The sequence below is a fragment of the Cololabis saira genome, chromosome 17, assembly GCF_033807715.1.
Source record: "Cololabis saira isolate AMF1-May2022 chromosome 17, fColSai1.1, whole genome shotgun sequence".
NCBI classification, from domain to species: domain Eukaryota; kingdom Metazoa; phylum Chordata; class Actinopteri; order Beloniformes; family Belonidae; genus Cololabis; species Cololabis saira.
This window is the reverse complement of record NC_084603.1, coordinates 15,534,837-15,550,671: the sequence shown is the minus strand read 5'-3', so window position 1 is coordinate 15,550,671 and position 15,835 is coordinate 15,534,837. Positions and strand designations below refer to the sequence as shown.

The 15,835-nt window shown below is 41.9% G+C and overlaps 1 protein-coding gene across 1 annotated transcript in view; it reads left to right on the top strand.

Annotated features, from left to right (window-relative positions):
- Window positions 1–15,835, top strand: part of ttc7a (tetratricopeptide repeat domain 7A) — a 155,521-nt gene that overhangs the window by 27,873 nt on the left and 111,813 nt on the right. The window contains 6 exon segments of the mRNA XM_061744697.1: window positions 732–862; window positions 5,044–5,168; window positions 7,025–7,103; window positions 11,557–11,726; window positions 15,089–15,152; window positions 15,417–15,554. Of these exon segments, the coding sequence (XP_061600681.1) occupies window positions 732–862; window positions 5,044–5,168; window positions 7,025–7,103; window positions 11,557–11,726; window positions 15,089–15,152; window positions 15,417–15,554 (707 nt within the window).

Sequence of the window (15,835 nt, the reverse complement as noted above, 5' to 3'; positions counted from 1 at the left end):
GTTTAATTGTGTCTTGCTGCTTTTAATGTTGATGTAAAGCACTTTGAATAACCTTGCGTTGAGTTGTGCTATACAAATAAACTTGCCTTGCCTTGTCTTGAATACGACAACCTAAAATAAAAAAAAAAACAATTTCAAGCAACTTTATATTATTTCTTTCCACATCTGTTTTTTTTAATTTTTCTAAATACTCCGACTGACTTTTTCCATGTGCAATACTGACCGAACCGTGCAATACCTGCCATATGTAAATACTGTATGTTGTCTTCCTGTTTGTGTCCTTTTAGAGATTATTTATTTTTATAGTTTTATATATATATATTTTTTTAAACCATGCCTCTTAAAGAAGATTGCATCCAATTTCGTTGTACCTGTACAAATGACAATAAAGACATTCAAATTAAAATTCATTCGCACAAGACGTCATTGAAAAAAGGGTCGTTATTTCTCCTTAAACACATTCTGGCGTCGAGGATGTGAAGTGATGGAGCACTTCTTTCCTTATTTCAAAGTAAAAGTCACTTCCTTTCCAAACTCTTCAGGTGTTCTCTGTTAGGGACGGATCAGGACGGCAGACGGTCCAGGTACCAGCACCCTCATCTTCCCCAGCCGTTGCCTCAGTAACGTGTCCATCTTCCTCCTCAGAGTCCGGGACCTGGTTCTGGACCAAATCATCATAGCAGAGATGTCATTACCATTGTGACGTGACCGTGTCTGTCCCGCCTCCCCAGGTCTGTCTCTGGACCACCAGACCGTGTCCACCGTGTCCCGCGTCCGTCTGTCGGAGAGGGAGGAGGAGAGTCTGTCCTGCTTCCTCCGGGCCTGCGACGCCGCTCTGTGCTACCTGCAGGAGCTGGACAAGGTGGGCCGTCGTCGTCGGGTCTAAAGACCTCCGGAAAGGCCTGCAGACCTCCGGAAAGGTCTGCGGACCTCCGGAAAGGTCTGCGGACCTCCGGAAAGGTCTGCGGACCTCCGGAAAGGTCTGCGGACCTCCGGAAAGGTCTGCAGACCTCCGGAAAGGTCTAAAGACCTCCGGAAAGGTCTCCTGAGCTGCGTCTGAAATCCCACACTTCCACCCTAATGTGTATGCAAAAAACAGCATGTGAGATTGTTAGTGCGTCCGAAACATTAGTACGTACACAATAGTATGTACTATCCATACTCATTCCGGAGAAATTTATTAGTGTGGATTGATGGACACTAGCTAAGCAGAAACTTCCCACAATGCAATGCAGCGGTGTTTGGTTGCTAAGTGCAGCGCAGATACTTAGTAACCAACAAAAATGGAGGATAACGTTACTGGTACCAAGCGAAGCTGCAGCAGCATCACCGCCACCATCACGCTACAATTCAAATGTGAGTAATTAGGTGTGATTTCACTTTTGTTTCCATAAGATATTAATAAAAAACACCAGAATAAAACCACACAGCGCAGGAGAAATGTCATCTTGTTTCAGCCAGGAGTGACAGGAGTTGTTACCATGGTAACTCCCCCTCCCAACGGCAGGAAGTGCCGTGTGGCTCTGAGTAGTACGTCCGAATTAATGCATACTACTGATATTTACTCAAAAGTGTGCCAAACTTCAGTATACTTTTTAAGTATATACTGTTTAGTATGGTATTTCAGAGGCACCGCTGGTCTGGAGCACCCAGGTCTGCGTTGACGCACCGCCAAGAGGGACAGACATAAGCAAGAGTCTTAGAGAAAACATTTCTGCATCTGAACAAACGACTAAAATTCAGGAATAGTCACCTACACTGTAAAAACGAATTACCAAGTAAAAATAAGCATTTTTTCACGACTATTTTAGGCCATCTTGCTAGTCTTAAGCAGTGGCGTTGTTAGGCCTATTTATAGGGGGGCTGAAGCCCCCCTAAAATATTCTTAAGCCCCCCTAAATAATTTTTTTTTATTCTATTTTTTTTCTTTACAAAAAATGCAGCCCAATTCAATATAAAGACGCACGAATATTATTTTAAATAAATAATAATATAAACCTGTCACTATTCACTTAAATATGATCATAAATCTGTTGGTCCCATTCACTTTACAGTGTTAAGGTAGCGTCAGTGCTTCGTTACCCAATCCGTTCCAGTTGTTCATAGAGAACGCCCATATTACTGAAAATCCAGTCCACGTTTTCACTGCCACTTTACACTCCGCTGCATCTACACATATGGACACACTAGCTACTGCTGCACACAGCCAGACAACTGGATATACGCAGGTTTGTCAAGAAAGTAAGTCTTCATCACTGCTGGTAGTAACAATTAGTTAGCTCCAGCTAACAGCAGAGAGTCCCATGTAATTAATGAACCAGGTGCTCCCCATTTTGATAATTAAAACCTGGCTAGCACACTATAAGTTAAACTGTTAGCATAATGTTGATTTCTGTCAAGTTTTAGCTCTGTAAAATCGAACTGAACTCATTCAAGGTGTGGTTATCATCAGTGGAAATAATAATAATCACTCCTCCATCCCTATGAACAGTACTGGAGTTGAGGGGGGATGAGGGGGGATGGCATCCCCCCCTGAAATAAAAACAGTCAAAATCATCCCCCCTGTAAAACTGCCATCCCCCCTTTCCATCCCTTATGTCATTTCATCAATGAATGTGGTTTTACTGCTATTTCAACATTTAGAGTCATCACCAGAAAAATAACTTATTTGACAATTTTCACCTGTTTCAAGTAAATTTTCACTTGAAATAAGTAGAAAAATCTGCCAGTGGGACAAGATTTATCTTCTCATTACAAGCAAAAAAATCTTGTTCCACTGGCAGATTTTTCTACTTATTTCAAGTGAAAATCTACTCGAAACAGCTGAAAATTGTTGTTTTTTCCAGTGATGAGTCTTGTTTTAAGTGTAATGAGATTTTTTTTTACTAAAATGAGACATTTTAACTAGAAATAAGACAAATATTCTTGTTAAGATTGTGAGTTTTTGCAGTGATCCATTTTACTTATCCTGTGAAGGACAGAGTCATATTGATAAGTTCAGAAAAGTGTTTTTTATTGTTGTGTTTTGATGTATTAGATGTAAGCCCAGTGGATATTTAAAGCTTACAGAAGGCTGCATTTAACTGCTGCTATGTCATTCCTGCAGTATTTCTGCAGATGTTTTGGTCAGTGCTATTATTTGTAATATATTATATTATTTGTAATCAGCACAAATTATCTGTCCCCATATGATAAAATCCACCATCCCCCTGATTTTATTTTACAACTCGAGTACTGAATATGGACCTGTAACACAACTGGTTAGAATATTCTGTCAACCATGTAGAGTGTTTGGCAAAAACATCAAACATTATAGTTTGGTAAGTAGTGGTTGCAAGAACTGGAAGAAAGCTTTAGTCATCTTTGGCATGCATGAGATGGCACAAACACATAAGGACAGTGTTGTTGCATGGAAAAGCTTGTGCTCGTGTGCTACGTTCGCTCATAACCTGTGCATCTCTTGGGGGCTAAGCCCCCCCTGTCCTTAAAAACTTGTGACACCCCTGGTCTTAAGAATTCTAGTCAATAAATTCTCTTCTTACGTAATATTACAGTACTTGGTAAAGGTATTTTTGCTTAAAATAAGACAATTTTGACAGGATTTTATGGAATATCAGTCTTACGGGTCTGTTCTTGCAGTTTATGGACAGTTCAGACCAAAACAGGGTTTCTTTGGCCTGAATGTTTTGATGAAAGTCAAACACAGAGTTTCATCAGAAACACCCGCTTTTTAACACAGTGGTACCAGAGTGGTGGAGGGAGGATGATATGGTTGTTTTGAAGCCACAGGACCTGGACATCTTGGACCCAGTGGGCCGACTATGAGAGTTTCTGTGTACCAGAGTGTTCCAGAGGCAAATGTAAACATGTGATAAAGGTCGGCTTAAAGGAGCTCCGGCAACAGGCCAATGATATGAAGTACAGCAGCAGACCTCAACCTAACTCAACTACTGTGGCAGGTCCTAGAGAGTGTAAAATACTCAAAAATGTCAAAGAACCGAAGCGAAAAAACTGGACCAGAGTTCCTCCATAACCATGTGGGACACTGACAAAGACAAAGACAGGGAACGACTATTTCAAAAGTTATAACTTCAGCTCAAGACTGTGCTTCCAACTTCGCAGTGCTGCTGGAACATTTACCTCAAATGGACTTTAAACTGAACACTCCCTCCACCAGCGTTATCTGTTTATGACATACCGCCGTCATCTGTGTCCGTTCACTGGAGGGCGGTTTCTGCTGACAGTTCACTGGGACAACAGTGACTAACTTACAGTCAGAAGGGGGAACACTCCTGCAGGACGCCAGCTGGGCAGAGCAGGAAAAGAGAGAACACACAGAGAGAAGGAAGAACAGAGAGGGGAGAGACACAGACACAATGGTTAACTGAGGCACTACAGGGATGACTATATAAACAGATGTAGACAAAGACACTGAGGTGGTCAGAGGGGGGTGCAGGTCAGGATGTCAGTAGGTATCCAACAGACATTTATACAGACAGGTGGAAGGAAGCAGTGGGATGATCAGAGGGGGGACTGCAGGTGAGGATGAAACTCCTGAAGCTCTGGCCTGCAGACGTGCACAGAAGAGAAAAACAGGGGTGGGTGGGGCATGGAGAACAATTATGGTTATGAGATACTTATAATTAATAACTGAGAAAGGACACTAACTAGAGGCTTTACTAAACACTAACTAGAGGTTTTACTAAACACTAACTAGAGATTTCACTAAACACTAACTAGAGGCTTTACTAAACACTAACTAGAGGCTTTACTAAACACTAACTAGAGATTTCACTAAACACTAACTAGAGGCTTTACTAAACACTAACTAGAGGCTTTACTAAACACTAACTAGAGATTTCACTAAACACTAACTAGAGGCTTTACTAAACACTAACTAGAGGCTTTACTAAACACTAACTAGAGGTTAGTGTTCTGGGTCACTGGAAAGCGCCTAGAGACACTTCTGTTGTAATAGACGCTATATAAATAAAATTGCATTGATTTGAGGTGTTTGTTTGCTTGTTGTTTCTGCATCTCCAGGTAGTGACCACACCTCACGCGAAGACCTTCAGAGCCAGTCTAGCTTCTTCCCCTGTGGACGTCGACCTGGGCTACTTCCTGCAGGCGGCGCTGCAGAGCGCCTACCTCTGTCTGCTGCAAAGAGGGTGAGTAGATTATCCTTAGATGCTGAGAGATTCCCGGAAAGGACGAGACTTAAAGGGGACCTATTATGAAAAACACGTTTTTTCTTGCTTTAACATATAAAGTGGTCTCCCCTCAGCCTGCCAACTCAGAGAAGGAGGAAAGCAACCAAATTCTGCAGTGTCTGTACAGCCGCCCGGATGAGCCGTCCAGTGTCATGTGGATCTACGAGCCGTTCAGATTTACATAGTTTGGCCTCCGATGCGTGAAACCACGCCCACAACTAACTCCGCTGGCCGGAGTTTCCGCCATTTTTTCGTAGCGGTGTATCTCGTCATTCAGGCAGCCAATCAGCACAGAGCCTCATCATCATAGCCCCGCCCACTCAGAATCCTGCATAGATAATGAGGTTAGAGAATGGGAAGATAAAGACATGGTTTAGAGGCTGAATTTCTAATTTATGTAGCAAAAACAATCAAAAGCTTGTTTTTAAGACATTCAAGGCCTGTTTAAAATAGACATTCATTGCCATAATAGGTCCCCTTTAAAGGAGACCTATTATGGCAACTAATGTATATTTTAAACAGGCCTTGAATGTCTTAAAAACAATCAAAAGCTTGTTTTTCCTACATAAATCAGAAATTCAGCCTCTGGGCCATGTCTTTATTTTTACCGTCTCTAACCTCCTTCTGGTGTAACGCGGAACCATAAATCAGCCTTTAGTTCCCTGACCAGGTCACCTCGTCTTCACACTAATTCACACAGGAAACTTTAATTGAATTCTAAACAGGTACACCACAGTTATTTACTCCGATTCATCATTTCATTTCTTATGTTACAAGACAAATTAATCATGTTAACTTTAACGAAATCACAACACGGAATGTTGAGAAATGGCAACTTTATTGTTAAAAAAAATAAAATATCATAAGTTGTATATAAATAACATTTATGCACTATTGCTGGTTCAAGGAAGGACCGTGCGTCTTCTGAAGGTGTCGTTGAACAGCTTCAGGTGCTTGGAAGATCTGAAACCATCAACAGAAGAAAAATGTATTACTAATAGACCTCGTGTGCAGTTGCCGGGTTCGTACTGTTGGAACTGATCCTTTTATGAGGGTAAGTGTCGATGCAAAACCTCATTTTTACTGTCCCTCGTTGTTCAAACACCCACCGCTTCCAAACAATGGCGGAAGCTCCGGCCGGCGGAGTTAGTTGTGGACTTGGTTTTAGCAGCAGAGGAGACCGAGGCGTGGTTTGCATTTTACTTACGTAACGAAAAGGCGCAAATCTGAACGGCTCGTAGAAGTCACATGACACTGGAAGGATCCTCCAGGCGGGGTGTACAGACACTGCAGAATTTGGTTGCTTTCTTCCTTCTCTGAGTTGGCAGGGTGAGGGGAGACCACTTTATATATGTTAAAGCAAGAGAAAAACTGTTTTTCATAATAGGTCCCCTTTAAGACTGGACTGGAGTCCAGGGGGCTGCACTGACGCACTTCGACCAGCAGGTGTCAGTGTCGCTCTAACCTTTAGCCATCCCAGCCCACAGAACCCACAGGCCGGTACCATAGACATATATACCCGGTACCAGACACCCCAGCTCGGCCTGAGAGGCCTTGGTCCAGGCTCGTTTTAAAAACACAATCACGACCCGTCCAGTAAAACACGCAGATGCTTTAGGAGTTACGGCTGACGGGTCCAACGCTGTTTCATCAGCCGCGTTGCTTGTCTGTCAACCTCCTCCTCTATGAATGTATTTTTATCTGACGCTCACAATCAATGCCTCACACTGATATGCCCCCACTGTGTGTGTGTGTGTGTGTGTGTGTGTGTGTGTGTGTGTGTGTGTGTGTGTGTGTGTGTGTGTGTGTATTAGTCATCTTGCGCAGGGTGCTCACCAGTTACGTAGAGTGCTCAGGGTGGTGGAGTCCCGAGGGTCTCAGAGCTTCAGGAAGGTGAGACACGCACGCACGCACGCACGCACGCACGCACGCACGCACGCACACACACACACACACACACTGTTTTATACACTGCAAAAACTCAAAATCTTACCAGGAATATTTGTCTTATTTCTAGTTAAAATGTCTAATTTTTAGTCAAAAAATCTCATTACACTAAAAACAAGAGTCATCACCAGAAAAATAACTTATTTGACAATTTTCACCTGTTTCAAGTCCATTTTCACTTGAAATAAGTAGAAAAATCTGCCAGTGGGACAAGATTTATCTTCTCATTACAAGCAAAAAAATCTTGTTCCACTGGCAGATTTTTCTACTTATTTTAAATGAAAATCTACTTGAAACAGGTGAAAATTGTTGTTTTTTCCAGTGATGAGTCTTGTTTTAAGTGTAATGAGTTTTTTTTTTACTAAAAATGAGACATTGTAGAAATAAGACAAATATTCTTGTTAAGATTTTGAGTTTTTGCAGTGCATCAACATTAAAAGCGGTAAGACACAATTAAACAGTAAATAACAAATAAAATGAGAAAAGAGGTAAAATAATAAAAAGCACAAGTTGTTAAAAATAAGGGCAGTAGAGTACAGCAGGTAAGTATTTAAATTAAGAGTAGGCTTCAGTAAACATTAATGTTTTTAGGCCTGACACAAACACACACAAGAAGAAATAGCAGATAAACACACAAAGCATTTCAGCTGATAACGCACAAATAAACCATTTTTTGTGTCTTTATTGAACACATCAGTAAGTGAACTCTGGTTAACCCTCCTCTGGCACCTCGAGGGCGTTCCTCAGCATCATCCTCAGCATCACCCTCAGCATCTCCATGGGGACCGCTCCTCCTCCCTGCATCACCTAACTCCTACCAAGCTTCTCTTCTTGCCTCTTAGACATTATATGATATTATATTATGATCGATTTGGGGATTCATGTTCCTCTGGAAGGTGACGGTTCTCCCTTTGCCTCACGTACTTCACCTTTGTGAGGATGTTTCGATGGTGGGAAGCCTCAGCCTTGCTTCGTCTCGGCTGCCACTTCTTGTTAGCGTGCCACTAACGGTGTTCTTCTAACGGTTTGACCGACGGACGGATTGCCTTGAGAGGACTCGTGAAAATCAACCCGTCTGGGTCGTTTGTCCTCAGAGGGCTCTGAGATGCTTCTTACATACAGCAACCTTAATATGCCTTTATTTGAATGTTAAATGACTGTTTATAAAAGGCTCACATGCTTTTGCTTGCACTTGAGCTGCACTTTGTCTCTAATAGTTGAGATTTACCTGCGATGAAAATTACAGGCCTCTCTCATCTTTTTAAGTGGGAGAACTTGCACAACTGGTGTCTGACTAAATACTTTTTGCCCCACTGTACAAAAAAATACTGAGTACTGATCCAATAGCTAAAATTTTATTTATATACGTGTATATTTACTAACAAATTAAACAATCATTTTATTAATACAATAATTAAATAAACTTTATTTATATAGCACCTTTAACAAAGTTACAAAGTGCGTCCCAAAACAAATAAAATACACCGAGATTAAAATACAGTGCATAGTGGATAAGAACATAAGCTAGCAATAACCAAGTCTAAAATTTATAACAATATTCACACCACAATAAAAGCTTTTCTAAAAAGGAACGTTTTTGTCAGGCCTTCTGTCAGGCTGGTGTGGTGAGGACCCAGATGCAGGAGAGAGAGTGGGAGGCCGGAGGCAGGAGTTCTCAAAAAACAAGGATTTATTACCAAAAAGGCAAGAACCAAAAACAAAGCGCTGCTTAGCAGGATCAAAACTCACAGGAACAGGGATCAAAAAACTAGAGCAAATGGAGCACATGGCGGGAAGCACAGTACGCAACCACGAGGAACAAGGGAATGACGAGACCAGATATACACAGGGGATAACGAGACACAGGTGCAGACAATCAGGGCAGATGGGACACAGGCGGAGCAAAACAGAAACTCAAAGACTGGGGGAGGGAAGTGTCAAACCCTGACAGATTTTTAGTAAAGATTAAGACCCCGTCCACAAGTAGCCGGATATCTGCGGATATCTGCTAAACCGGAGATATTTTCCTACGTTTGGACCTGTCATCCACATGAAAACGCAAATAAACGAATGTTTAAAAAAACTCCGGGCAAAGTGAAGATTTTTGAAAACTCCGTTTATGTAGATGCGTGTAGACAGAGACAACCGCAGTTTTTGCGTTTTCGAACGTCACATTATGCGCCAAAACAACAACAAATCTGCTCTGACGTGCGACCTTTGTTTACTACAGAACTACAGATGATCCAGCATCTGTTCTCCAAGCTATTAAATAAATGGTCTCTGCTCTTGACCACCGCTTACTGCGTTACACCGACACAGAGCCTACGCCGTAGGGTACGCGGCGACGCGCACCCTACGGCGTAGGCTACGGCGTAGGGCTGCGTCGATAACGCGGCAGCTCCGTGGCGACCGAGAGGGAGACGCGCCTGCCGGGTGCAGCTTCCCCGGGAGCCGCAGATGATCTACAGGTTAGAATGCTTATGAATGTGGTCGAAAACGCAGATCTTCGGTTATGTGTGGAAGGGTTTTTTTTTTAAAACGATGTAATGTGGATACAAATTATTTTATAAACGGAGGGGGGGAAATATTCGGTTTTAAAAATACCCGGCTACGTGTGGACGGGGTCTTAAAAGCAGTGGGGGATTTATCTGACCTGATCTTAGCAGGTAAAGAGTTCCAAAGTTTGGGGGCCCGGACTGCAAAAGCTCCATCACCGTTGGTCACAAGTCGGGCCCTGGGAACGATCAGAAGGAAAATAAGGTCTATATACTTAAAAAAAAAGAAATCCAGGATATAAACTTGACTTAAAAAAATGAAATTAGATGTTTCCCTTAGTAATCCCACAATGGGGAAATGTATTCTCTGAATTTAATCCATCTCTAGTGAAACTAGGAGCAGTGGTCTGCCATCTGCACAGCACCCGGGGAGCAGGAAGGGTTAAGGGCCTTGCTCAGGGGCCCAAAGTGGTTGACCTCGGTTGCAATCCAGGGGCTTGAACCTGGTTCCTCCAGACCCCAGACCCCCTCTGTAACCATTAGGCTTGGGGAGAAAAGTTTCTGACCTGGGAGACTTTAGTGCGGCTCCGGACGGTCCAATTAAGCAATAAACACCCAACATTTATTTGACAGGAGCTGGTCATCTAGAACAGGGATCGGCAACCCGCGGCTCTAGAGCCGCATGCGCATGCTCTTTAGCGCCGCCCTAGTGGCTCCTGGAGCTTTTTCAAATGTGTTTGAAAAAAAAAATGTCCTTTTTTCCTTCTTTTTCCTTTTTTCTCTTTTTTTTCTTTTTTCTTTTTTCCTTTTTCCTTTTTTAATCTCGACATTTTGACTTTTTTCTCGAGATTGTACTTCAAAATGAATCTCGACATTTCGACTTTTTTCTCAAAATTTTTATTTTTTTTCTCAACATTTCAACTTTTTTTTACGAAATTCTTACTATATCCTCAACATTTCAACTTTTTTCTCGACATTTCGACTTTTTTCTCAAGATTGTACTTCAACATTAATCTTGACATTTTGACTTTTTTCTCGAAATTTTGACTTTTTTCTCGACATTCCGACTTTTTCCTGGAAGTGCATAATGAAAAAAAAAATCTTCCCCCAGTTTTAACTAATATAGAAACATGCAGCCTGTGTTGTCTTCATTCTAATGCTGATACAAGACTTTGCATTTTTTGCGGCTCCAGACATATTTGTTTTTTGTGTTTTTGGTCCAATATGGCTCTAAAACATTTTGGGTTGCCGACCCCTGATCTAGAACAACAACTTCTACAGTTTTCTGCATCATTGCTTTGGTTTCCGGTGTGGGTACCAGATTGTATCGGGCTGCAATATTTTCCCCGGAAGTGTGCATTTTTTCCCCGCGATGGTATTTTAGTCAGAAGCAGCAGATCATAGTGGAGGTAAAAGGGAGAAGAAACATATACAAGGAATTATCAGAATTATCAGTGATCTTACTGACATAGGCTAAAAAAATATTAGAGTTAAAATATTTATTAGGGACTATTTTCATTAGACAATTGGAGATTCATCAGTGAGCTGAAACAATAATAGCCTACTATGTACAGTATAGGGTAAACAATCTTTTGCTTGCTGCATAGCAGTAAGCAGTTAAATATTTTGATCTTAATAGACATTTTAAATTATCGATTTGCTTTATTACATTTATTAATCATCAGTTTTCACAAGACGGAACGTCATCACGTACGGTCAAAAGCCAATCACAAGACGAAACGTCATCACGTACGGGGAGCCGGTAAAAAAAAGCAGGTGGGAAAAAAAAGCACCGACACCGGCTTTGTTTGGGTCATTTTTCTCACTTCCCTCCAGAGTTTGTTGCAGTGTTACATCCATCCATCCCTTCTACGTTGACCATATGTCTCTCTGAACTGTCCTAGTGTGCAGCCATGAAGCTGGCGGAGGTGCTGTTGAGCTCGGTGAGTGAGGACAGCTACTGGCCCCCGCTGGGCCCCCCACCGCCGGTCTGGCTCCACAGGGAGGGAGCCGCCGCCTCCAAGGACGCCATGTACCCCACCGTCAAGCCGCCGCAGCGCTACGGCACGGAGGGGTTCGTACCACGCTCCTTTCCTCTTATTAGGACCCGAGCACTGCCAGTGCGAAGGCCCTATTGTATCTGTAGGAATTTTTCTTGTTTTTTTTTCCTTCTTCCGACGAAATGAGGGCCTTCTTGCCCCCCTAAACGTGCTCCAAAAGTCCCAAATTTTGCATGCAAGCCAGGCCTGGTTGAAAATTTTGATATTTGATGGTTTGCATTAATGGGCGTGGCCTAACGGCTCAACAGCGCCCCCTTGAAAACTTTGTGTCTCAAGCCCCAGAATACGGTTTGACGTACATGCACGAAAATCGGTACACACCTGTACCATGTCGCAACTTAAAGAAAAGTCTCTTGGCGTCATGGCCGAAACCGAACAGGAAGTCGGCCATTTTGAATTAATCGTGTCATTTTGGCGCAATTTATGCCATTTCTTCGGCCGTTAATGCGGCCCGAACCGTAACGTGCAGCCAGGTGTGTTATACATCAAAATGTGCATCTCCATCCTGCGACGACGCACATTACTTTTCTCAGTCAAAAGCGTTACCGTGGCGACGATAGACGCCATAAAGCGTGCCCCCCTTCATCTGATTGGTCAATATTTGATAGTTCCTACTTTCTGCCATAACTTTTGAATGGTTTGACATAAAGACTCGTGGGTGGTGTCATCGGACTTAGTTTTGAGTTCCTGACCAGCCATAAAATGCATAATAAAGAAGGAAAAAACATATATAAGTCGCACTGGAGTATAAGTCGCATTTTTGGGGGAAATTTATTTTATAAAATCCAACACCAAGAACAGACATGTCATCTTGAAAGGCAATTTAAAATAAAAATAGAATAGAGGCAACAACAGGCTGAATAATTGTACGGTTTGCTTACGTTACATGACACAACTGAGAACGTGCCTGGTATGTTAACATAAAATATTAGAGTTATTCAGATAACTATAGCATAAATAACATGCTAAGAAATTTACCAAACCATTCGTGTCACTCCAAATAACTAAAATCCAATGAAATCTTCATCCTCGGTGTCACTTTAAACAACTCTGCTAACTCCGGAGATACAGTAGAAGATGCAGCGCTAACTAGAGCGACCTCTTGTGGTTTAGTGTGAAAATAACATGTGAAATGATATACCGGTTATAATATGTTAATAATTTCACACATAAGTCGCACCCCCGGCCAAACTATGAAAAAAATGCGACTTATAGTCCGGAAAATATGGTAACTGCGGTTTGCAATATACAAACAATGTACAACAATCAGTCATTTCAGTTCACAACCTGTGCAACATCAGCAGTAATAATGCACAGTCATGCATCATCAACAACAACAAATGACAGTTAAAGAAAAAGTTAGAAAAATAAATCTATAAAATAAAATAAATAAATAAAATGAAAAAAAAATACATAAAAGAAACAAAACCTTGGTGTGACAGACTTCATAATATCTCGCATAAAATGAGAATTATATTTGTGACAGCTTAATGATTGAAAATCTCAGAATGGATATCCATCATTGATATACATTTCTTATTTGTAATTAACTTAAGAGACTTGCGATAATAATCAACTTCAATCAAAAACAACTTAAATAATGAACAAGAGTTTTGGAATTTTCATTTATGGATGTGAAATTTTCCTAATAAAATATAAAGATTGACAATTGTACATAACTTATTTTCTTTGCTTTCAAAATAAGTAATAATGTTCTTCCCTTCAATGTTGATTTTATATGTTGTTTTACATAGTATATAGCTCTCAAGCAACCATAAAACAAGTGAGTTACACTTTCAGGTTCAGTTTTACAAAAGGTACATTTGTTATCGATGTAAAGGAATTTTGCGACTGAAAAGTGTAAAATCAAAAATGTCTAAAACCCTAGCAATATTAAATAAAACAAATTATTTTTTCTGTCAAAGAGCACATTTTTTGATGTATAACTCACTCATAGTTTCATACATGACTTATTGTGTGGAGGTTTGTGGTAACACCTATAAAACAAATACAAACCCTATTTTCCTGTTACAGAAAAGAGCTTTAATGATAATTAATAGATCTGACTATTATAAACCAACAAATAATCTTTTTATTAAATATAATATTCCATGATATAGCCGAGCAGAAAACTATTCTATTTGCCTTTAAAGCACAGCAGAAACTGTTTCCAAACTGTATTCAGGATTTGTTCCAGATAAAAGAAACCCGCTATGACCTGAGGGGGAAACTCATGTTTGAGATGACGACAGCAAGAACTAATATTAAAAAGAGATGTACATCCATTAAGGCTAGAGAAATTTGGAATAGTTGTAATAACAACCTAAAAATGTGCAGTTCTATCTTCAAGTTTAAGGAAATGTTAAAAGAAAATACTGTAAATAAATATAAAACACTATAATTATAAAGTATATTATCAAAAACATTCTAGAATGTGAAACGTCAATTTTATATTTTTTCTTACTTATTTTTGTCTTCTTTATGCATTGTTTGTTTCCACGGATTAATGCTAATGTCTCATATTTAAGCAGATCATAAGATAAAAAGGGTCAGCACTATAAGCTACGGCTTCAGCTACACTTTTTTTATTTTACCTTTTCATCTTATTTTGTAAAAAAATGTGTACAAGCCGAAATAAAAAGATTAATTCATTCATTCAAAAGATGTGATTCAGATCTGCAAGGTTCTGTGACATCACAGGCCCAGATCAGAGGTGATGATGAGGCAGCTTTAATCACGTTTTATATAAACCTATAAACCTACCCAACATGATATAAGTTAGTGCGTGACCAGACGGGCGGAGGGTTTATCTGATCAGAACGTCAACACTACGTCCTGTAGTTGCCTCGTTTCTGCAGTTTGCTCATCGCAGGGGGGCCGTTACCGCCCCCCCCCCCCCCCCAACCCCCCCCCCCCCCCCCCCCCGAGGCCCTGGAGCCAGAGTTAGTCACCACATGACTAATCCTGCCCACACCGTCGTAAATGAACATAGTTACGGGCCGCGGTGGATGGAGAACTAGCTGGAGGTGTGTGTGTGTGTGTGTGTGTGTGTGTGTGTGTGTGTGTGTGTGTGTGTGTGTGTGTGTGTGTGTGTGTGTGTGTGTGTGTGTGTGTGTGTGTGTGTGTGTGTGTGTGTGTGTGTGTGTGTGTGTGAGAGACATCTGAGACAGCTCTGTGTACCGATACGTCCAGAGCCGATCGTGTTGTGTTACAGCCCCACAGGTGAGATGGAAACCAGACACTCCTGGCAATCCACCTTTGGACTGTCTGTGTGTGTGTGTCTGTGTGTGTGTGTGTGTGTGTGTGTGTGTGTGTGTGTGTGTGTTGGGTAAACTTCCTGTTTTTATACCATTTCCTGTTTTCCGTGTCCTGGCAGATCCTTATGTCCACAGGACGTGGTGGAGGAGGCTGTGTTGCTGTTGCTCATCACGGAGTCAATGGTGAGACACACACACACACACACACACACACACACACACACACACACACACACACACACACACACACACACACACACACACACACACACACACACACACACACACACACACACACACACACACACACACACACACACACACACACACACTAAATCACACCGTGAATCAATGTTTTTCTGGACAGCTCTGCAGGAACAGTCAGTCCAGCCACCTTTTCTTTCCCTCCCTCCTCTTCCTCACCTCCCTCCTCTTCCTCCCCCCCAGGCCAGCGGGCAGGCGGTGATCAGCCGTCTCCCAGACCAGGCCGAGGCCCGCCAGACCAGCCTGCAGGATGCCACCTCCGTCTACGACCTGCTCACCATCTGCATGGCCAGGAGGGGGCAGTATGCCATGCTGTCTGAGGTGTCCTGATGCACACACACACACACACACACACACACACACACACACACACACACACACACACACACACACACACACACACACACACACACACACACACACACACACACACACATGCACCCCGTGCTCAGAGTTAAAAGAGGAGACATGCTAATGACAGCTTGCGTCTTCGTAATGAATGAAACTTTTTAATGAATGCCCTGAGCACTCGGAGCAGGATTATAAGTCTCGTCCTCTTCGCCTCTCTGTCTCCTCCTCGTCCCTCAGCATCCCCCCCATCC